The sequence below is a fragment of the Garra rufa genome, chromosome 2, assembly GCF_049309525.1.
Source record: "Garra rufa chromosome 2, GarRuf1.0, whole genome shotgun sequence".
NCBI classification, from domain to species: domain Eukaryota; kingdom Metazoa; phylum Chordata; class Actinopteri; order Cypriniformes; family Cyprinidae; genus Garra; species Garra rufa.
The window spans coordinates 56,571,881-56,595,527 of record NC_133362.1 but is presented as its reverse complement, the minus strand read 5'-3'; the positions used below and the strand labels follow the sequence as shown (position 1 = coordinate 56,595,527).

The 23,647-nt window shown below is 43.8% G+C and overlaps 1 protein-coding gene across 1 annotated transcript; it reads left to right on the top strand.

The window, feature by feature from the left end:
- The first annotated feature begins 9,380 nt into the window (after positions 1-9,380).
- Positions 9,381-23,179, top strand: LOC141326539 (somatomedin-B and thrombospondin type-1 domain-containing protein-like). Its single transcript, XM_073835276.1, has 5 exons — positions 9,381-9,933; positions 11,512-11,706; positions 12,001-12,076; positions 19,485-19,661; positions 22,876-23,179. The coding sequence occupies exons 1-5, from the start codon at positions 9,705-9,707 to the stop codon at positions 22,991-22,993; spliced, it is 795 nt and encodes a 264-aa protein (XP_073691377.1). The 5' UTR covers positions 9,381-9,704; the 3' UTR covers positions 22,994-23,179.
- Positions 23,180-23,647: the final 468 nt, after the last annotated feature.

Sequence of the window (23,647 nt, the reverse complement as noted above, 5' to 3'; positions counted from 1 at the left end):
AAAGCACACCTGCACCATAGACAAACAGAAACGGGTGTCTGCATGGATGCTCACTACATAACCAAGAGCTGAGTCACTCTATCAACAAGCCATCAGACTGTAACTGATGGAAACTGAGTGAAGAGGAAGTTCTGGAAACCTGAACAAATGCTCATTCATTAGAGATATTACAACATTACACTAAAAGAAGAGATACACAGTTGGCGTTACATACAGTTTGAGAAAATCTGTGAAGGTCATAATAATTTGCTGTGGTAACCTAAAAGAAGAAGAAATTAGAGAAATATTTTTGAAAAGACTGATAAAACTGAAAAAACAACACTTTAAAACAAAGTTACAATTAAATGTAACTTTGACATTCCTTTGAGATGCCTTTCCGGGCGTGCGCTTCAGCCTCCCAGCCCCTCTCAGTGGTTGATTCGGACGGTACATCTCGGTTATGCGATTCAGTTCGCCAGGCGTCCGCCCAGGTACAGAGGCGTTCTTTTCACTTTTTGTCCATTCAGACACTCATGCCGCTGTGCTTCGTGCGGAGGTTGCAGTCCTACTGGCGAAGGGTGCAGTCAGCCCAGCCGAGATTAAGTCAGGGTTCTACAGTCCCTGCTTCATCGTGCCCAGAAAGAGCGGTGGGTTAAGACCATTCCTGGATCTCCGAGCCCTGAATTGGTCTCTTCTCAGGCTGCCGTTCAAGATGCTCATGACGAGCTGCATGCTAACATGCAACCGTTTCCAGGATTGGTTTGCAGCCAACAACCTGGAGGGCGCCTACTTTCACGTCTCGATTCTCCCTCGATACAGACCCCTTATGCGGTTTGCTTCGAAGGTCGAGCGTGTCAGTACAAGGTGCTTCCATTCCTGTCCCTCTCTTTCCCTGCATCTTTAAGAAGGTCGCGGGCATTCACATTCTCAACCATCTCGACGACTGGCTTCTCATAGCTCACTCGCAAGATCTGTTGTGCGAACAGAGGGACCTGGTGCTTCGGCACCTCAGCCATCTGGGCCTTCAGGTCAACCGAGGGAAGAGCAAACTCTCCCCAGTGCAGAGGATCTCTTTCTTGGTGTGGAGCTGGACTCGGTCAACATGACAGCCCGCCTCACCAGCAAGAGCGCGCAGTCAGTGCTGTAGTGTCTGAAATCGTTCAGACACAGGACAGCGGTCCCTCTCAAAATATAGAGGCTCCTAGCGCATATGACAGCTGCAGCCGCAATCATGCCGCTGAGCTTGCTTTGTATGGGACCGCTTCAGCACGATCGAGTCCTGAGATGGGCATGGCACCCTGGCACACTCCGGACTGGCGTTTTCCCGCAGTGTTGCCGCCTAGTCAGCCCGTGGCCCACCACGGGTTGAGGTGCCATGTGCAACGGGCAAGCAGCATCGGGCTCCTCGACAGGACCTCGACTGCAGCGGCATGTCAATTGCCTCAATTGCCTGTGCTTCCGGCCTCTCGTCGCTTCCGACCGACGTAACGCCAGAAGAACGTGCTTGTTTGCACTACGACCACGTGTCACAGGTCACAACTCCCCCGCCATCTGCTCCAACGGAGTCGAACTTTGCAGACATCGCTTCGTGCCATTCACATAAAACCAGGGAAACTCAACTCAACTCAACCAGGGAAACTCACGTGCAGCCGATCGGCTCTCACGGCAGTCCACCCACCCTGGAGAACGGCGACTCCACCCCGTGACAGTCCAGCTGAATTGGAGCCATTTCGGCAAGGCCCAGCTACATCTGCTCGTCCTTCCCGAATCCTCCCGTCGCCAGTTGCTTTTCCTCAACAAAGCTGCACTGGCACACAGCTGGTCTCCGCGGCTCAAGTACGGCTTTTTCCCCAGTGAGCCTCCTTGCACAGACCCTGTGCAAGATCAGGGAGGACGGGGAGCAAGTCCTGCTGGTTGCGCCACACTGGCCCACCCAGACCTGGTTCCCAGAACCCATTCCCCTCGCGGCAGCCCCTCCCTCGAAGATCCCCTTTACGAAAGACCTTCTTTCTCAGGGGATGGGCACAATTTGGCACCCCCGTCCCATGGAGCTGCACCTGGACGAGACGTGTCACGGCCTTCCACAGGCCGTGATAGAAACTATCACTCAGTCCCGAGCTCCCTCTACTAGGCAGGCTTATGCACTGAGGTGGGGTCTGTTCGTTGACTGGCATTCCTCTCGAGGAGAGGACCCACAGAGATGCACGATTGCAGTAGTGCTTTCCTACGTGCAAGAGAAGTTGGAGCGCAGGCTGTCTGTCCCCTTCGACTCTCAAAGTGTACGTTGCTGCCATTGCAGCGTATCACAATGTAGTGGATGGAACATCGCTTGGTAAGCACCAACTCATCGCGAGGTTCCTGTGAGGTGTGAGAAGGATTAATCCTCCCAGACTGCACCTCATACCCTCTTGGGATCTCTCCGTCGCCCTCCGCGGCCTACAGGAAGCCCCATTCGAGCCACTTGCGTCAGTTGAGCTGAAATTCCTGTCACTTAAGACAGCGCTCCTGACTGCACTGGCCTCCATCATGAGGGTAGGGGACCTACAAGCCTTCTCTGTCAGCGAAACGTGCCTTGAGTTCGGGCCCGGAGATTCTCACGTCATCCTGAGACTCCGGCCTGGTTATGTGCCCAAGGTTCCCACCACGCCCTTTCGCGATCAGGTGGTGAACCTGCAAGCTCTACCCCCAGAGGAGGCAGACCCAGCTTCTGCGCTGCTGTGCCCTGTTCGTGCTCTGTGCTTATACGTAGACCGTACTCGCCACTTCAAACGCACTGAGCAGCTCTTTGTCTGCTTCGGAGGTCAGCAGAAAGGGAATGCTGTATCCAAACAGAGGTTGGCCCATTGGGTGGTGGAAGCCATTTCTTACTTGTATAAGGGAGAGCCATGCCCCTTAGGTGTTCGTGCCCACTCCACTAGGAGTGTTGCCTTATCCTATGCGTTGACTCATAGCGCCTCACTAGCAGATATCTGTAGAGCTGCCTGCTGGGCGACACCTATTACCTTCACTTGGTTCTACAACCTTCGCGTAGAGGCCGTTTCCTCCCGTGTCTTAACATAGACTTCAGGTGAGCGGGAGGACGGCTGGTGTTGGCTTGCTGCGCCATTCCCACATGGATCCGTGCGGCATATTCCCAGAATGTTCCCTCCGGGGAACCCTGGGTCCTCCATGCCCCGCAGTCAGGCCTAGATGCGGAGTAGTCTCTGACTGTGATCCTGCCTTGGTCTCCTGCGCCCCGCAGGTTGTGGCTATATTTTACAATATTTCCAGCGGAGAAGACCGCTGTGTCCCTCGTGTATCCCTAAAAGCTTTATGGATATATTGAATTATTCTCATTTCCACATTTAAAGATCTCATGTGCTCCGCCCCCCCAACCCATGCTTCAGTACATCTGGCATCCCTGTGGGGCCCCCTCTACTGGACCCCAGGGCGTTGGGAAGGTTCCGTTACAATTTCCATCTGCTGACACGTCCGCCTGTCAGCACGTGGGGTTGTGCATAATGCGGCATCAGGGTCATGGCCTGTTCCATGGGTCTGTTCCCATATGTAACGTAGTAGTGAAACGACTGAAGGGGAATGTCTAGGTTACGAAGGACCCTGCTACGACCCTGGCGTCGCGCTGACGCTGGCTCCTCAGCGAAAACTGCAAGCCACCCTCTTATATACCCGTATGTACGGGGGATTGGCTTGTAGGGCTGGTCCGAATACCATTTTTTGAGCTTCGAAGCTTCGGTAGTAATCAACATCGAATATTCAAAGCTTCGGTGGGAGGGGCTGAACATATTCTCTCTAATAAAGGCAGGAATCTCTGTATTCCTTTCTGTTTGCATTTTTATTATGTCGAGAACAGTACATCCAAACGATTTTTGCTGTGGACCCAAGGGAGTGCAGTGTTGCATGTTGGTGTAATATGGACACACCACACGTTCAGAATTAATAAATTGTAATAGAACATTGCAAGTTGGAAGCGGCGCGCCTCACGCAGGCAGAGCTTATATGCTTCATGAACGCACACCGCGCTAGTGATACAAAACACACATGTCTGTTAAGTGCAATACTTTTAATAAGGTAGCCTAACATTTTTTAACAAACAAATCACTCCCAAATCAGAAATTAGCACAGTAATTATGGCACCGTAAAGGGTAGGCTGTTTAATAAAGAAGAACGAAAAAAAATGGCGCGGTGTTTATATATAAATAAATTATTCATATCTAAATTATTTATTAATAAATATATATACATTATATATAACGTTTGTGTATATAAGCCTATATAAAATACATAGCCTAAGTATATTATTTTGAAACCCAAAATAAATGAGGCCCAAACATTTTTAACAAACGTGCGTGTTTATTTGAGCACTTCAGTCAGTGAACAATCAGCCTACAAAACGCTAAAATAAATCAAATAAATAATACATTTAAATATGAATCTAGCCTAAATAAGAATATTAAATCGGCTATTAAACAAACATTCGTTGCAAACATTACTAAAACTTCGCCCGGACCTTCTCCGACAGCTCATCAGAATTACTGTCCCGAGTCTGACTGGAACCGGTCTGTTTTCTCTTTCTCTTCCCCATTGCACAGCTGTTGTTTTTAATAGCAAAGTGATTACATTTATTTTCGTTTACTTAGGTTATAAAGTTAATTTAGAAATATATTTGGAACACTTTTTATTTGTTAAATTTAAGTTTTTGTTTTTTAAAGTAACGACCAAGTCATCACGATTTCAATTAAAACCCATAGATATAAGCACGCTTTGCAGAACATGAAGCGCCAGCCAGCGCTATGTGAAACTTCATTTTTGCTCATAAAGGTAAGACTAATATATCATCCGAAACTATAAAAAAATAATTTAAATCGAAAACAAAACTCTTCCTTTAGCTATAGGCCTAATGCATATGCATTTAGGTATTAAAGGCGAGTCCAATGTCATGAGCAAATGGCATCAGGGTCGTCCACTTCATCTTTTTGTCAAATACTAGTTTATTAATAAATAATTCAAATATCTCCTTACTTTTTCCCGACACATTCATGGTAATTATTTTTGCTGGAGCTTTGCGGCCAGCTTACTGCGTGCATTTAAATGCAGAGGCGCGGTTGTCATTACGACAGTCACAGCCCTAGTTTTGCTTCAACCATTCAAGTGGGTCCGACTGTACTTTATAGTGTCTCTTAAATATTACTCAATTTCTCTCTCTCTCTCTTTTTTTTGCTGTTTCTGTGTTAGTGGCGCAGCAGTCTGATCTTCTCCATTCATTTAAGCGCGAATGAGAACCGTTTCGCGGGGGATGCAAGGTGTATGAAAAAAAACCCCGAATATTCGAATCTCAAAATTTAAAATCGAATGCCAACCCACCGAACGAATATTCGAATATTCGAATATTCTGGTCCAGCCCTAGTGGCTTGGCATGCAAATACCACTTGCCAATGTTCATTGGCCTTTTGAATAAGGCTCAGAGATGATTGGTCTCTCAGGGGAGTTTCCATATGTAAGGTCTCCGTTCTTAAATTAAATTATGTTCATTGCACTTGTATTATAAAGTCCTGTCAACTTCATTCTTGGTTAAGACAACTTAACAATTTAAGTTAATTAAACTTAACATTTTAAGGAAGCATGAACACTTACTTTTTTTACAGGGTACTGTTTTTACTTTTTTTCTTTAAAATAAATGCAACATTGGTAAGCATAAGAGACTTCTTTTAAAAACCACACATTTTTAAACAGTAGTGTGGATGAAAATGTATAAACAGCTGTATATATTAGCATGGCTGAAATCTTTGTTAATTGATCATCATATTAAGGGGCGCTTTGGCACCAGTGCTATGCTGCTGGTTTGATTGAGCACTTATTTGCATTGGTTTGCAATCCACATTGGCAGTTTGTATCCAGGACCGTTTTCTCAGGGGGCTGTGGTATGCATAACATTGACATGACCCCACATAACTCTCCTTCACTTATACACCAAAAACACTAACCACTCTTACACACACAATGCATCTCAACGCAGTTAAACATGCTTAATGCGGGAAGTCCATTCAAACATGCAATTGAATGACATGAATGAACCTGTTTTTTTAAGGCTCCACAGAGTGAGTCTCAAGGCACAACATGGAAATCAGACACATAAATAGTGTTTTTGATGCATGTATATCTGCTGCACTTCTAAAAGGAATCTTGCACTGAAAGGAAATTAATTCCCTGCTGACCTTAAGTAATGTGTTTACAATCAGAAACAGTTCCCATGATTATTTGCAGCAATATTGAGCCTACTCAAAAGTGATGTCTTTACCTGTGGTTTGATGATGATGTTAAAGAGTGTTAGTCTTACTTGAATCGGCTCCTTTGTTGCAGTGAACAATCAAAGCAGTGGAGTTCGCCGACAGTCACACCAGATCTCCTAGAGGTTAATTCTCACTAATATCCCGTCTTCGCCTTGATCTTGCTCTCTGTGCATGAGCGGCCCCTCATTCCTTTCATGATTAGGCTGAGTTCCCTGTGGAGGAACAACAGTTTCAGCCAAGCACAGACAAAAACATGCTTTCAACTTTCACAATTTCATGCCTTGTGTGATGTTTAACACCCAAGCAACTTCATGGCGATGTGCTAACAAATGAACTTATGTTCAGCTATTCTTTTTAAAACTCAACTTTTAACTATTTTGAAATATTGGTGCCACTGAACCTAAACAATGCCACTGAGCCGAACGAAACTTGCATATTTTGCTGATTATTTCTGCTGAAAGCAGTCAATTATTGTCATGGTTTGGGCTGTACTAATCAGTTAAACCAGGAAAAACATTTGTACTATAAATACTACTATTTGTACTATAGACTGCCAAAAGTTATAACAAATCAAGGAGAAGAGTGCAAAAACCTGTCTGAGGAACAAAAGGGCATTTGTGGTAAGCCAAACTGAACCAGGATTTCCAGGGCAAGAATCTTGACAACATTTATGTTTGTTCTTATCATTTGTAATTTTTTTCATTTTCGGAAATATTAGGCTAATATCTTAATTAATACTGCTTGTATGTATCTTTACCACCTATTAACTTTAGTTTGTGAAACTATTGAACCCTTTTCTGCTATAAGTCCTTATATGCGATTTAGTAACTCCCATATGTTTCTTACGTGGTTTACCCAGCAAGGCAGTAACAATTTAAACAACATGTTTTATTTGTGAACTTATGTTCAGCTGTTCTTTTTAATAGTTAACTTTTTTAACTATTTTTGAATTTGTCAGATCATCATTCATCTAAGCTCAATATAAAGGGGTTTTCACTATGTGTCATCAATCGCCATTTTGGCAGCACTTAACATATACAATGTCACTGAACCGAATGAAACTTGCATATTTTGCTGATTATTGCTGTTGAAAATGGTCAATTATTGTCATATTTTGGACTGTACTAATCGGTCAGACCGAGAAAAAAAATTGTACTATAGACTGTCAAAAGTTATTGGAACAAAAGGCATTTGTGGTTTGCCAAACTAAACCAGGATTTCCAGGGCAAGAATCTTGACAAAATTTGTGTCTGTTCGTATCATTTCTGGTCAGGTAGGTGAAATACTAGGCTAATATCTTAATTATTACTGCTTGTACGTATCTTTACCACCTATTAACTTTAGTTTGTCAAATATTGCGATCTTACCTGCTTACTAAGTCTTTCTCTATATGATTGAGCAGCTTCTACACATTTTTTCTGTGGTTTAGACAGCATAAATTAGCAGAAGAAAGTATTAAGTAGTATATTAACCTTGCAATTAATGCTGTTGTTTACATCCGAGTATCTCCAACATGGCCGTGTATCTGGGTAACTGGGGTGTGTTTCCCGAAAGCAACTATGGTGTAAGTTCCGTCATTACTAAAAGAGTTCAATGGAACTAACCATAGTTAGCTAACAGTGCTTTTGGGAAACACACCCCAGGTAAGTGCAAACCCTCTATGAATCGTATCAAGTCTTCCCATTAACGCAATTATAATGTTCATTAAAGGAGTAGTTCACTTTCAGAACAAATGTCTTTCTTTCTTCAGTCGTAAAGAAATGATGTTTTTTGAGGAAAACATTTCAGGATTTCTCTCCAGTTTAAACTTCCAAAATGCAGTTTAAATGCAGCTTCAAAGGGCTCTAAATGATCCCAGCCGAGGAAGAAAGGTCTTATCTAGTGAAACGATCAGTTATTTGTCTAAAAACATTTACATTTTATATACTTTTTCATCTCTACACACAGAGTACACACAGAGCTACACAAGACAAGCATTTGAGATTAAAAAGTATATAAATTGTAATTTTATTTAGAAAATAACCAATCGTTTTTCTAGATAAGACCCTTCTTTCCTCGGCTGTGATCGTTCAGAGCCATTTGAAGCTGCATTTTGATAGTTCAAACTCGAGGGCACCATAGAAGTCCACTATTTGGAAAGAAATCCTGAAATGTTTTCCTCAAAAAACATTATTTCCTTACGACTGAAGAAAGAAAGACATGAACATCTTGGATGACAAGGGGATGAGTACATTATCTGTACATTTTTGTTCTGAAAGTGAACTACTCCTTTAAGACCGATTCGCAAACGCAGATTGCGCACTAACACAAGTGTTGGGATTGCATAAACCAATCACAGCTGACTATAACCAGTCATATCCAATCATATCGTGATGGATTATTTTTGTTTGACATTGTTTTATTTTTCTACTACAGTTTGTTTCTCATCCAATATTTTGAAGAGACACTGCATCTCTTCCCTCCTCGTTGGAAACGCCACTCATATCGTTTGTAGTTTTGATCTTTCAACAAGTTCCACTTTTCTTGTGGTTTGACTTTGTAAACTGATTTATATGAGGAGTTGGAACATCGCAGTGTGTTGTAAATAAAGCCACACATACATCTTGATTTTAAATTCAGTTATGGTTGTATACTAATTAGATAAGAATTAATTAAATAACTTAATTGTCTCACCTAATCACATTTCCATCACTCCAAAGAGGAAATGTCGCAGACATACCACAGTTAATTACCGAACATAACATGGAGGCTCTCTGTGAGAGTTTGCATTGCAGAGGTGGATGCGCTCATGTGCTGTCTGCTTTTATGGACTTGATATGAAGAAGCAGAGTGATGTGACAGCAACAGGGCCGTGTGCTGCCCCAGGCTCTGGAGACTGGAGCAAGGCCAAATGTTCACATTCCTCCCACTGTTTCCCTGCTGTACAAGCTTCTGCTGCCCGGTGAAAACAGCCAGGGTTCCGATTTAAGATCAGTTTGATGTGGTACACCAGGGCACAGTGGCCAAAAGAGCAATACAGAGAGAGAGAGAGAGAGAGAGCGAGACAGAAAAGCTTTCACACACCCTTCAGTCAAACAACATTTCCCCACCTCTCTTTTTCTCTACCTCGTCCACTTTTGTGTGCCGCAATAAGGGCAGAGACGCTCCACACGGATTTTACAGACAGATCAGGCGTAGACATTCAACTCCTCCGCTCTGATTGCCACAGAATAGCTATTTTCTTTCAGCTTGAGCTGTGCTTTTCTCTGGGCAAACAGAGGAGCTGTGTGGTCACAGGAATTCCAGGTCACAAGGATTCCTCCAGCAAGCATGACTTCACCTGTGACAGATTCATTTCCTCTCCAGGAATGAGACCTGTGGCATTGACTTCAAAAGGAACCGAAGACAGTAAGAAGGACTTTTGTCATTTTAGATCATTTTGGAAAGTACTTTTTGGACATGATGGGGTTGTTGTCAGTGGACCAAAATGCCTTTCTGGTGGTGGTTGCTCTTTTTGGGATGTACCAGTTTGCTGAAGGGGGATGCTCTGGAAAGTGCTGTCAAGGCACAGATTTCACCTGTGTCACTACTGACTGGAGGATGGACCGTGTCTATGGGACGTGTTATTGTGATGAGAGGTGTTTAAAGACTAAAGACTGCTGCTTTGACTACCCAACAGAGTGTCCAGGTATGTCGTAAAGTAATATTTGGGGAGATGACAACCTGATTACTGGACATAAATTTCATTTAGTTCACAGATACTACAAATATTTAATGTAGTCTTTCATTGAAAGAAATAGAAATATCCTCACCCTCAGGCCATCCCAGATGTAGATGAGTCTATTCATTGGAACAGATTTGGATACATTTAGCATCACATTGCTTGTTAATCAAAGGATCCTTCGCAGTGAATGGGTGCCAAGGTGATAAAAGCATCACGATAATCCATAATTTTGGTAAAATAATTAACATTTTGCAGATTCTGCAAGGTGAATGTAAACTTTTGACCTCAACTGTAAACACAGATAAATCACTAATTATAAGCGAAAACAGTCTAAAACAGTTCTAAACAAATATCTTGGTGGATTTTGATGTGAGAGGACAACAGGAGGAAGCATTAGAAATGGATATTTAGGACTTTTTTAGTGCAAGAGCAGCATTTATACTGTAGCAATGCATGAGCTGTCAAATACAAATATATTAGGCTAAACAGAAGAATTTAGGATTGTTATGCATCCTATACAAATCTGTCAGGGCAGTGTCTGTTTTTACACTGAGCTGTCAAATCTACACTGACTACACTGAGTCATTTTCATTTTTTTATAGCACCAATAATTCAAAGATGTTGTTTGCTATGTCACAACATGACATAAGCATTACGTTCATATTTATATACCAGTGGTTCTTAACTTTTTTGACTCCAAGGCCTCCTTTGTAGGCAGCATAATTTTTTTTGTGATTTACTGGATAAATATGTATTTAGTTTTATTTTTAGATTTAATTTAATTTAATATTTTTTATTTAATTTTATGTTTTATTTCATTAAAATTAATTTATTTTTAATTTTATTTAATTTTATTTCTTAGTTTATTTTATATTGTATTTTTTTATTTAATTAAATTTTATTCATTAGATTTTATATTTTTATTTTATTTTGGATTTTATTTTATTTTTTATTTTATTTTATATTGTATTGTATTCTACTTTTCATTTAATTAAATTTTTGATTTGATTTAATTACATTTTTTATTTTATTTTATTATTTTATATTTTGTTTCATGTATTTAAGTTTAGAATAATTGTTTTACATATATATTTAATTTTAAATTTATATTTTTACATTTATTTTATTTCTTTCTTTAATTCATTTTTATTTTATTACCCAGTAAAATATTTTAAAGCTTGACATAACTATAACTTTTTTCATTTTTTATTTTTATTTTTTACATTTCATTACATATTTAATTCCTTTTTTCCATTTTATTTATTTAATTTTATTTTTATGTCATTTTATTTTATTGTATTTTATATTTTTTATTTTATATTTAACTTTATTTAATTTAATATTTAATTTAATTTTATTTTATTTTATTACCCAGTCAAATATTTTAAAGCTTGCCATAACTAGGAAAATGTACTAAGTATTTAATCTTGATTAATTGGATGATTGGTCCTGGCCCACTGGTTTGAACTGCTGAATACTGTAGATCTGTCAAAAACGTGGTGATCTTGGGTCCCACTTCTCACCTGTGGGTGTGTTTTTCAGCTCAGCCTTGTGTAGTGAGTGAGTGGAGTCACTGGAGCGGATGCGTTCAGTCCTGCCAGCCCTCATTCCGGGTCCGGAGACGCAGCGTTGAGAGACTGCCCCAAAACAGCGGACAGGCCTGTCCAAGGCTGGAGGAACAGGCCGGATGCATGGAGTATCAGGACCACCAGGGACAGTTTTGCACTTCGGTACAAGGTATAAATCCATGAATCTGAGTAAACATAAACTATAATTTAGGTCCAAATGCACAACAGACATGCAATTTAATAGTGTAATCATTATAAAGTGAGATTTGAAGTACACCACAAGTGAATATTCAGTACAACTAAAAACAGTTTCCTGCCTGGTTGCTCACATCGGCAGAGATTGTAACACATTCCTAGTTGAAAAACCCAGTCAGAAATTCAGAAAGTTTATACTTGATGGTTTAAAGTTAATCAGCTGTTTATAGGTTGAACCTAAACAGGGACTGTGTTGGAATAATTCCAGGAGCTGCATTTATAACAACAATGGAGTACAGCAAAGGCAGAACACATGATTTGTATGGGGCCCCATTGGATGCTGGGTATGTATCACCGTAGATTAAACAAGCACAAAGACACTGTTCATGATGAGAATTGGTGATGAGAAGCCTGTTTACTCATTTTAACAAATAGTTCATTACTTTAAGCCCCAAAAACAGACTGTCACAATATTTAACTTCTTGTAATTGCAATTTTTATCTTGTAAATGTGACTTATAATTGTGACTCAGGGTCAGAAATTAACTTTCCCATTAAGGGATGATATTTGACCCCTAGAACTGATTTTCAGGGGCATTTTTTTACATCCGTGAGGGCAATTTTAATAATCACTTTATTTTATCAAATAGGCCTTAAATGAAACCAATCACTTTAATCATTTTTTAAACTGTTGTCAGTAACAATAGACTGTTTAAAATTGTATCTAATGTAAATGAAAAGCTTATAGGGCTGCAATATTACGACAAAAAGCATTATTGTTGATTATTGCTCTTTTTATTGTAATAAATATTATTAATATCGTTATAGAAAACAATATAAAACGTTTTTGTTTCGTTTTGGGTCACAAAATGTCAGTCCATGATGTTAGACTAGCCCTATAGTCTATCACAAGTTATGCAAAAAAAAAAAAATCACTAAAGCTACGAAATTAATCTTTTACTTACTGTTTATGATGATGGAATTCCCGAGCGTGTGCAACCAACACAGCTCCGGTTCTCTTACTAGAGGGAACGAGTACTGCGTAAGAAGTATCTTACGCTAGGGGAAAATCCTTTTCTGCGAGATATTGAAGCCAAAAATTATCCTTAATTTTGAAATAATGTAAAGCGCGTTGCAGCAGCATACAGACATAGGCGAAACAGCTTGCGCGCCTATTGGCTGCTCTGCGGCAACTGCAGCAGCCTATTAGAGCGAGGCCTGACGCGACGCCAGATCCAATGGGGGCATTTCGCGCCCTTTGCGTCGCTTCGCGCCCTTTTCGTAGCTTCCCGCCTAAAAGGGCGTGGTCTAGACCTATAAATATCGCTCATAGGCAGCTATTATCTGATTTTTCATCCTTCAAGCGAAGCACCCGCATCGCTGGAGCCGGATAAGAAGCCGCCGTTTGACTGCAAGCATCTCAGCGGGACGAGCCACTGAAGCTGCTGGCCACGCCGCCTTCCGTGCCTTCCTGCTGCGCTTTCCGGCGCCTATATCCTTTATAATCTACAGTGTGTGTCGCCGCTGCGATACACACTGTTTCTCTAAAAAGAGCAAAGCGTCTTTTTAAAGATGCCTTCATACGGCTCGTGCAGATGCCAATGGTGACTCTGAGGACTTGCCTTGCCTTCTTCACTGAGACTGCTCCCCCGCCCGCCGCGGTGTAGCGCCGTAAAAAGCGCCGTGCCCAGCGGGCCCCGGACACTTCCCCCAGCCGACAAAGCTCGCCGGTTCGCCCGCCTGCTTCATCGACCTCGTCAGCCTCTGTGCCGGACGTAAAGCGGCCGCTGTCTGCCACCGCTTCCATCGACGCCGCTGACGAGGGGGGCCATGAAGGAGGAAGAGGATTTCCGTTTCCCGCCAAAGCGGGAACGCGCATGCTGCTCAGAAGAGGCGATAGCAGCCCACTTATGTCTGCCCTCCGCTGGACGGCGTGCTAAGTCGGCCCTCCCCTCTAAAGCTTGCCGTCAGACGTCAAACCTGCTTCGCCGCGCTTTCGCCGCCGCCTAGCCGCGTCAGCGCTGCGTAACATGGTCTCTCACCGTTGCTGAGAGGCACCCGTGGTTAACGCTTTCTGACGTTTTTCTCGTCTGGCCGCCGCCCCGCCAGACGCGGCCCGCGGCCCAGGATTGAGTTGAAACCTGAGCCTCCGAAATCGTCCTAGCACAACTGGGAAAACGACGGTGTACGAGTCCCGCTGTTGCCGGACCCCCACCAAAGTTATTCGCTCGTCCAGTTCCAGGAAATGTGACTGTTCCAGTGTTTTCTGCAGCCAACAAACCGGCTCCGTCGCCCGTTTGCCTGCACACAAAAGTCGTTCCCACGGCTACACAGATAAACCCCCAATAAAGTGTATTGTCTGGTGTCCCGGCCACGGCCGATGGTGTTTCATGTGTCGTAAGAATGCCCACTAACCAGTGCTCATCTCTAACGTTACACACAAGCACAGCACACATAAAATCGACACAGATCGATTGCGCTTCACAACCGGCCACGGCCGATGGTGTTTCACGTGTAAGAATGCCCACTGCAGTGCTCATCTCTACACACAAGCACAGCGCACTTAAAATCGACACAGATCGATTGCGCTTCACAACCGGCCACGGCCGATGGTGTTTCACGTGTAAGAATGCCCACTGCAGTGCTCATCTCTACACACAAGCACAGCGCACTTAAAATCGACACAGATCGATTGCGCTTCACAACCGGCCACGGCCGATGGTGTTTCACGTGTAAGAATGCCCACTAGCAGTGCTCATCTCTACACACAAGCACAGCGCACATAAAATCGACTCAGATCGATTGCGCTTCACACGTGGTAAATATGCCCGCTTCACAGTGGCCACAGACACCACATTATGCACGTCAAACGGTTTCTGTGAAAACGAAACCAAAAGTGCATTCGCTCTACGCAGGCGAACGTTGTTTGGAGTGTGTTAAATGTGCCCGCTGCCCCACAGCCACATCCACACACAGACATAATAGTTCCCGCTATCAGCGTGCCCCATGCCTCAAATATCACGAGCACGTTTTGCATGAAATCAGCGTGCATTCGCTCCATGAAAGCGAACGATGTTTGGAGTGTGTTAAATGTGACTGTTCCAGTGTTTGCTGCAGCCAACAAGCCGGTTCTGTCGCCCGCTTGCCTGCACACAAAGGTTGTTTTCACGGCTACCCAGATAAACCCCCAATAGAGTGTATTTTCTGGAGTCCCGGCCACGGCCGATGGTGTTTCACGTGTAGTCAAAAATGCCCACTCCTCCAGTGCTCATTTCTACACACAAGCACAACCTGTCATACAGACCCTGCGAACATAAAATCGGCTCAGATCGATTGCGCTTCACATGTGGTAAACGTGTCCACTTAACAGTGCCCACAGATTATGCACGTCAAAAGGTTTCTGTACAAACGAAACTAACGTGTATGCAGGCGAACGGTGTTTGCAGTGTGTTAAATGTGCCTGTTGCCACACAACCACATACACACACAGACATAATAGTTCCCGCTATCAGCGTGCCCCACGCCCCGAATGTCACGAGCACGTCTCTGGTGCCACAGCATACCGAAACCACTCCGTTAATGAAAGAACGGAGCGCGCTTCGTATTCAGCCTCTAGCTATTCATGCAAACGCATTGGAAAAGCTTCCAGGGGTCTCGAAATGGGTGCTGGACATTATAAAAGGAGGCTATTCGCTACAGTTTCACCGACGCCCGCGCCGCTATACAGCGCGCGTCGAGACCACAATGCAGACAGAAGCAGCACACCTGCTTCGAGCCGAAGTGGCGAAACTATTGAGCAAAGGGGTCATAGAGCCCCTTTCTCAAGCTCAAAGCGAAGGGGGGCTGTACAGCAGATATTTCCTGGTACCGAAAAAAGACGGGGGTCACAGACCCATATTAGATCTAAGGCAACTGAACAAAGCGTTGGTGAAGCGTCGGTTCAGGATGCTCACGACCAGAAAAATCCTCGCGCAAGTTCGCCAAGGAGACTGGTTCGTGTCAGTGGATCTGAAAGACGCGTATTTTCAAATACAGATAGCGTCACGTCACAGGCGATTTTTGAGACTCGCCTTCGAGGGCCAGGCATATCAGTACACAGTCCTGCCGTTCGTTTGTCCCAGGCACCCCGTACATTACGAAGTGCATGGACTCAGCGCTCGTTCCTCTCAGACTGAAAGGCGTGCGCATACTGAACTATTTGGACGATTGGCTGATTCTAGCGCAGTCTCGCTCAGTGCTTGTACAGCATACGACCATGTTACTCGATCACCTCGAGAATTTGGGTCTCAGAGTCAATTGGGCGAAGAGCTCACTGTCCCCCAGTCAGAAAACTTCCTTCCTGGGCACAGAATTGGACTCGCTGTCAATGATAGCGCGGCTGTCACCACAGCGCGCAGCAGACATTCAGCGCACAGCGGGCTCGTTCCGCTGCGGCGCGTCTGTCCCGCTCAAAAAATTTCAGAAAATGCTGGGTCTCATGGCCTCAGCGTCATCAGTTCTGCAGCTGGGTCTGCTATGTATGCGCCCACTGCAGTTCTGGCTGAAAGCGCGCGTCCCGCGTCAAGCGTGGGCGCCCGGTCGGCTTCGTATCACGGTCAATCAGTAATGTGTCACAGCCCTGAATCCGTGGAGAGCAATCGACTGGTACCAGTTAGGTGTAAGCCTGGGGACTTCCTCGAGAATAAAAGTGGTGTCTACGGACGCGTCCACCTCGGGATGGGGGGCTCTGCTCGAGGGCAGACCGTCTTTTGGCCAGTGGTCAGAACGGGAAAAGCTCCTGCATATCAACTGCCTCGAAATGTTGGCAGTACAGAACGCGCTGATGCGCTTCTGTCCCCAAATAAAAGGAAACCATGTATTAGTCCGCTCGGACAACATGTCAGTGGTTTCCTATATAAATCGCCAGGGCGGTCTCAGGTCCAAAAACCTATACAGACTTGCAGAACGCCTCCTGGTATGGGCTCAGCGCAACCTGCGCTCGCTGAAAGCAGCGCATGTGCCGGGGCTTCTAAACATAGGGCCAGACAGACTGTCCAGGAACAATGTTCCAGCAGGCGAATGGTCTCTACACCCACAGACAGTACAACTACTGTGGAAGAAATTCGGCAGAGCGGAAGTAGACCTGTTTGCGTCTCCGAACAACGCTCACTGTCTGGAATTTTACTCAAAAAGCAGAGACGCGCTGGCCCACGAATGGCCCCGCCGTCATCTCTATGCTTTTCCCCCCGTCTCTCTCCTACCTCAGGTGATAGAGAGGGTCAGCGAAAAAGGATGTTCAATACTGCTGATAACGCCGTTTTGGGAAAACCAGCCCTGGTTCCCAGCGCTGATGCAGCTGACGAGCACTGTCCCGTGGCCGATACCAGTGAGGAGAGTCCTTCTCTCTCAGGCCAGCGGCTCGATTTGGCATCCTCACCCAGAGCTGTGGTCCCTTCATGTCTGGGCCACCAGCGAATATATGATGAACTCCCTAAAGGACTATTAAACACGATCACGCAGGCTAGAGCCCCGTCTACGAGACGGCTCTATTCCTCAAAATGGTCAGTGTTTTCGGGCTGGTGCGCAGCTCGCGGCTCGTCACCCACTAACTGTGGTGTGATGGAGGTGCTTTCCTTTCTACAAGAGCTGCTGGACAAGGGCAGAACCCCGTCCACGCTCAAAGTCTATGTGGCGGCCATAACAGCGTTCTCGAGCACAACGCTAGGTCAGTCAATAGGAAGGAACGATTTAGTTATTCGCTTCCTGAAGGGAGCTAGAAGACTAAATCCCCCCAGACCTCCCACAGTCCCCGTATGGGACCTTTCTGTGGTACTAGAGGCCATGAAAGGTGGACCATTCGAGCCTCTGCAGACTATTGATTTGAAATACCTGTCTCTTAAGACCGTGTTTCTGCTGGCTCTCGCTTCAGTGAAGCGCATAGGGGATTTGCACGCACTCTCTGTGAGCGCGACGTGCATGGAATTTGGACCTAATGACTCTAAAGTCATACTCAAACACAAACATGGTTACGTTCCAAAATCACTCAACACACTGTTTAGGGCACAGGTCATCGCGCTGTCAGCCCTACCGGTCAATGATGAGGAAACGGACGCGAGCCTCCTATGCCCAGTCAGGGCATTACGAGCTTACGTGTCTCGCTCGTCTGCTTTTAGACAGACAGAGCAGCTTTTTGTTTCGTTTTACGGGCGTCCCAAGGGACTGGCCGCGTCGAAACAGAGCTTATCCAGATGGATAGTTCATGCTATTGCGTTGGCATATGCTTCCAAGGGCATGCAGTGCCCGCTAGGTGTCAGAGCACATTCCACGAGGGGCGTGGCCTCATCGTGGGCGTGGTCGAGTGGGATTGCCTTGCAAGATATTTGTAAGGCGGCGGGCTGGGCCTCTCCGTCTACATTTATAAGGTTTTACAACCTGGAGGTTCCCGCCTTACAGGCCAGATTGCTGTCAGTCTAGATGTTCAGTGTTGTCTGACCTGATGTTATCAGCTCGGAATGCTGCGTCTACTGAGCACAGCTCTAGGGTCGACAGTGAAAGTGATAGCACAAGATGTGTCTGAGCAAACTGTGTGAAGACCCTTATTCTTACGTCAGCTCAGGCCGTAACCCCGCCCTGTATGTACGTTTACTTAGCGTCTGAGTGACGCTGCACTATGTGGAAGAGTGCGGCGTTGCCCCTCCCTCTTCCCCGGACTCCCTGTGAGTTCTATAGGTGATTATGAACTGTATGAACCCCGGGCTTTCGCCCTTGGGTCTTTGGTGTCAGATCTCAGCATGCACGGCGTTTTACACTGGGTCCCCTAGCGTAAGATACTTCTTACGCAGTACTCGTTCCCTCTAGTAAGAGAACGTACTCGGTTACTAACGTAACCTCGGTTCTCTCTAGAGAGGGAACGAGTACTGCGTATCTTGCCGTGCATGCGCACGCTCTGGTTGCTTTGATGATGAAAAACCAGATAATAGCTGCCTATGAGCGATATTTATAGGTCTAGACCACGCCCTTTTAGGCGGGAAGCTACGAAAAGGGCGCGAAGCGACGCAAAGGGCGCGAAATGCCCCCATTGGATCTGGCGTCGCGTCAGGCCTCGCTCTAATAGGCTGCTGCAGTTGCCGCAGAGCAGCCAATAGGCGCGCAAGCTGTTTCGCCTATGTCTGTATGCTGCTGCAACGCGCTTTACATTATTTCAAAATTAAGGATAATTTTTGGCTTCAATATCTCGCAGAAAAGGATTTTCCCCTAGCGTAAGATACTTCTTACGCAGTACTCGTTCCCTCTCTAGAGAGAACCGAGGTTACGTTAGTAACCGAGTACGTTTTCAGCACTGACTAATCTAAGTGCCTCTGATTGGCTATTGCATTTCTAAGTTCAACCTAAACGCGTTCGATTGGTTATAAGGCTCAACGCTGCACAAAACAGCGTGTAAGTGTGAGCAAATCTAAATGTAATTTCGTAAATTGACATTTTACATTCATTTTCACATTCAATTTTTATCGACACAGCCGTAAAACATTGTTTGATTGTGCAGGGGCATTTTTTTGTCCATTCTTCTTGAATTTATGGTGCAATTTTGTTCATTTCCATGGCACTTTTACCACAAGCTCTCTTTTCATTTCCGACCTGTTGTGACGGTGTTTATATTTAGTAATTGTGAATTTCAAACAATGCTATAATATCACTATGTGAGATTTTTATATCTTAAATATTTTTCCTGACAAAGTTAAATTCTTAAATCACTTTATGATGACTTGCTCCAAAGTTTCTGTATGGAGTTCAAGATGGAGTCTCTGACAGCGCAGTGCATGGTGGAGAACAGACCCTACACACGCTGGATGCAGTATTTGAGGGAGGGCTACACTGTCTGTGTGGCCTGCCAACCTCCGGCGATGAACAACCACAGTCGGAGTTGCCAAGGAGATGGAAACCTAGCTGAGAGGTAGTGTACCCATAATGCATCGGTGTTGTTTAGCTTAGAGAACCTGTTTCTGATGCAGCAACAATAGCACACTTATGAGCTCACTGTGAGGTCAGAGTATGTATTCATTCTGAAACAACAATGGAATTAATGAAATAGTTTGCAAAAGGGTCTTATGGACATGGCATTAATCGGTGGCACTCGGGGCCATTGTAAATGGATGACCTCTGACCTTTAAGATTTCTACTGCTAGCCATCTTAACTTAGTACTTGAGGCATATGGGTGTTTCTTCAAATACAGGCTTGATTAAAGGGTAAGTTCACCCAAAAATGAAAACAGCCCATTATCCACTCACCCTCAAGGCATCCTAGGTATATATGACTTCCTTCTTTCAAGTAAATGCAATCGGACTTACATTAAAAAAAAAAAAAAAAGAAATTCTGGCTCCTTCAAGTTTTATAATGCAACGGGTGGGTGTTTCTCTTCATCAGTCCAAAACATGTCCAATAAAGGGCATCCATCCATAATAAAAAGTCCAGGGGGTGAATAAAAGCTTCCTTTAGCGAATCGATGCATTTTTGTTCGAAAAATATCCATAATTATATACATGGAAGCAGCTCGAGGTAGTTGACGTATGACGTTGGTGGTGCACTGCTCAGAAGTGACGAATGTAAACGTGTAGTGGAGAGATCAAAACAAAACAACGGTCACAAATAAGAAGTACAAAATGAGGATTTGTAAAGAAAAATTGTCAGAATATTTCGATATAAGCCAAGAGGAGACTGGTTTTCCTTTGCTCCTGTAAATAAATAAGACTAAGGCCTCGATCACACCAAACGTGTTTTTGCAGTTGGAGGCGCCTCTTTTGAATGGTTTTCTGTTGGCAGTGAGCGTTCTGCGCGCTGCTTATGCGCCCCGGGCGCCTCGCGTTTTCGCCACCTGCTGCGCCTCACGTTTTTGCAGGAGCGCTCCGAGCGCCTGAAATTGAAAAAAAATCAACTCTGAGCGGAAAAACGCCCAACGTCATACGCGTTCTTTTCCATTGTCCAATCGAATGAATGGAGAGGCGGGCCTTCTGTTGTGGTGACGAAAGTTTACCGTTGCTTAAAAAGTCTGGAGACTGCAAGAAATGGAGGAGAAACCTTTGGTGTCTGTCGTGGGTAACCCGGAGCTGTATTTTTTAGGGTTTCTGCTAATATGACAGTTTACTTAACAGCAAACAACTAAGATTTTAGAGCGCTCGCGCTATAATCCTTTGATTTGATTGACAGGACAGCTGTTTTGGTCGTTGCTTAGCAACATAAAAAAAACGCAGCACACTGCTCTTTTATTAAAAGTCACCAAAAAAGGCAGTGCTGTGCGACTCGCGTTTTTAGAACTAAAAGACGCGTTCGGTGTGATCGGGGCCTTAGACCAAAACAGCTGTCCTGTCAGTCAAATCAAAGGATTATAGCGCGAGCGCTCTAAAATCTTAGTTGTTTGCTGTTAATTAAACTGTCATATTAGCAGAAACCCCCCCAAAAATACAGCTCCGATTTACCCACGACAGACACCAAAAGTTTCTCCTCCATTTCTTTCAGTCTCCGGACTTTTTAAGCAACGGTAAACTTTCGTCACCACAACAGAAGGCCCGCCTCTCCATTCATTCGATTGGACAATGGAAAAAACGCGAATGACGTCAGGCGTTTTTCTGCTCAGAGTTGCTTTTTTTTTCAACTTCAGGCGCTCGGAGCGCTCCTGCAAAAACGCGAGGCGCCCGGGGCGCATAAGCAGTGCGCAGAACGCTCACTGCCAACAGAAAACCATTCAAAAAAGGCGCCTCTTACTGCAAAAACGCGTTCGGTGTGATCGCGGCCTTACAAGTGCATGCGCAACGCAGACATCTAACGTCATCCACCCAGAGAGGCTTCCATGTACAACTGTTAGCACAAGCTAGATTAAAGTGATTATTACATTTTAAATATGGATAGTTTTCTTATAAAAACACATTGATTTGCTAAAGGAGGCCTTTATTCACCTCCCAGAGGCACTTTGTTATTATGGATGGATGCACTTTATTGAACTTATTTTAGACAGATGAAGAGAAACATCTGCCCACTGCCATTATAAAGCTTGAAGGAGCCAGAACAAGGAGAGAAGAACATGAGATGAAAGTTTTTTATTTTATTTGAACAAAGTACTTTCCTTCAGTAAGGACACATCAAATTGAGAAACTGCCAGTAAAGACCTTTGCAATGTTAAATTTATTGTAAATAAATGTTGTTCTTTTGAACTTCATCTTCACCAAACAAATCCTAGAAAGAAAATAAAAGTTTATATTAACATATAATATTAATAATACTGTTTTACTGTATTTCTCATCAAATAAATGCAGCCTTGATGAGCATAAGAGACCCCACCAACCCCTAAACTTTTTCCCCCAGTTTCACAGACAAGGCTTAAGCCTAGTCCTAGACTAAAATGTAAGTCTGAGCTGTTTCAACTGAAAGAAACTTGCACTGGCTGATCTTAAAATATATCAGGGCCTTTGTTTTGTCTCAAGATGCACTCAGTAATGTTTTTTTAAGCATGTTTATAAAAGTTACTTAAATGTCCTAATTGAACTATGGCCTAATCCTGGCTTAGTCTAAACCCTCTCTGTGAAACTGGGCCTTTAAGTTTTAATAGTTCATTCCCACCAAAAATTCTGCCATTAATTGCTTACTTTCATGTCATTCCAAACCCGTGAGATCGTCAATATAGTTTTTTTATAAAATCCGAGAGCTTTCTGACCCTGCATAAACAGCAACACAACTGAAATGTTCAAGGGCCAGAAAGATAGTAAGACCATTGTTAAAATAGTCTAGGTGACATCTGTGGTTCAACTCTAATTTTATGAAGCAACGAGAATACCTTTTGTGCATTAAATAAATGGCTTTCTTCTGTCAGTCTCTGCTGCGCGTTTACAAGAGTACCGCCATCTTTCTGGGTTTTGAACATGTCAGTTGTGTTGCTGTCTATGCAGGGTCAAAAGGCACTCTGATTTCATCAAAAATATCCTAATTTGTGTGCCAAAGATGAACAAAGGTCTACGGGTTTGATAGGAAATAAGTTTAATTCTTGACAAAATTTTCATCTTTGGGTGAACTATCCCTTTAAAAATCATTTCCATTAGTGACATCAAAAACTCTTCATGTTGAAAAATCATCACGTTTTTGTACCTCCTATCTGATGGTACTCTTCTTGTCTTGGCAGGGATGAGCTTTTACACTGGCAGGCGGTGGGAAGCCCTCGCTGCAAAGGAACATGGAGAAAAGTACAGAGACTCCAGCACTGCTCCTGTCCACAAGTGCACAGCTTCATTTTCATTTAAACACCTAGATGCCTCTTTAACTTCCTTGTTAAATTCCACAAGTGAACAATATATCCTATCATTACATATTACAAAAAAATCACACTTTCACACAGATTTATTAAAAGCTCTTTAGTTTTTACAGTTGTATTGTTTTGAACTTTTCCCCCTGTGACAATAACAGAATTAAAGGCAAAACAAAGTTTACATTTGCCTCACTTGCATCCTCTAGTGAACAAAAGTTGGTCTTGCAGTTCATACAAACAGCAATAGAAAGTTGCTTTTTTCAGCAACAATTCTTCAGCTGAACAGTTTGTTTAATTTACAAAACCGTGCTGATAAATTCAAAAGTTACTTTGTGAAACTGCATGCATAACAATAGAACTTTCAGTTCAGTTCCTCGAACTCGGAAACACTTGTGTAAATGCAGAAACCAGGAAAATACTGCTACAAAAGCTGTCTTCAAACAGCACAGCTTAAATACTGACAAATTTTGAAGATTTTTAAATAGTAAAAGTAGAAGCCGCCAGCAGCTCAATTGTCTCCTGTTTTCTTCAGGATTCTCCATCTGTCTTTAAGATTAACACCGGTGCGGTTGTCAAAATCAAAGTTATCCAGGATCATTCTCCATTTGCCCTCCCCGTACTTCCTCACACCTGCTTTCAGGCTTTCATC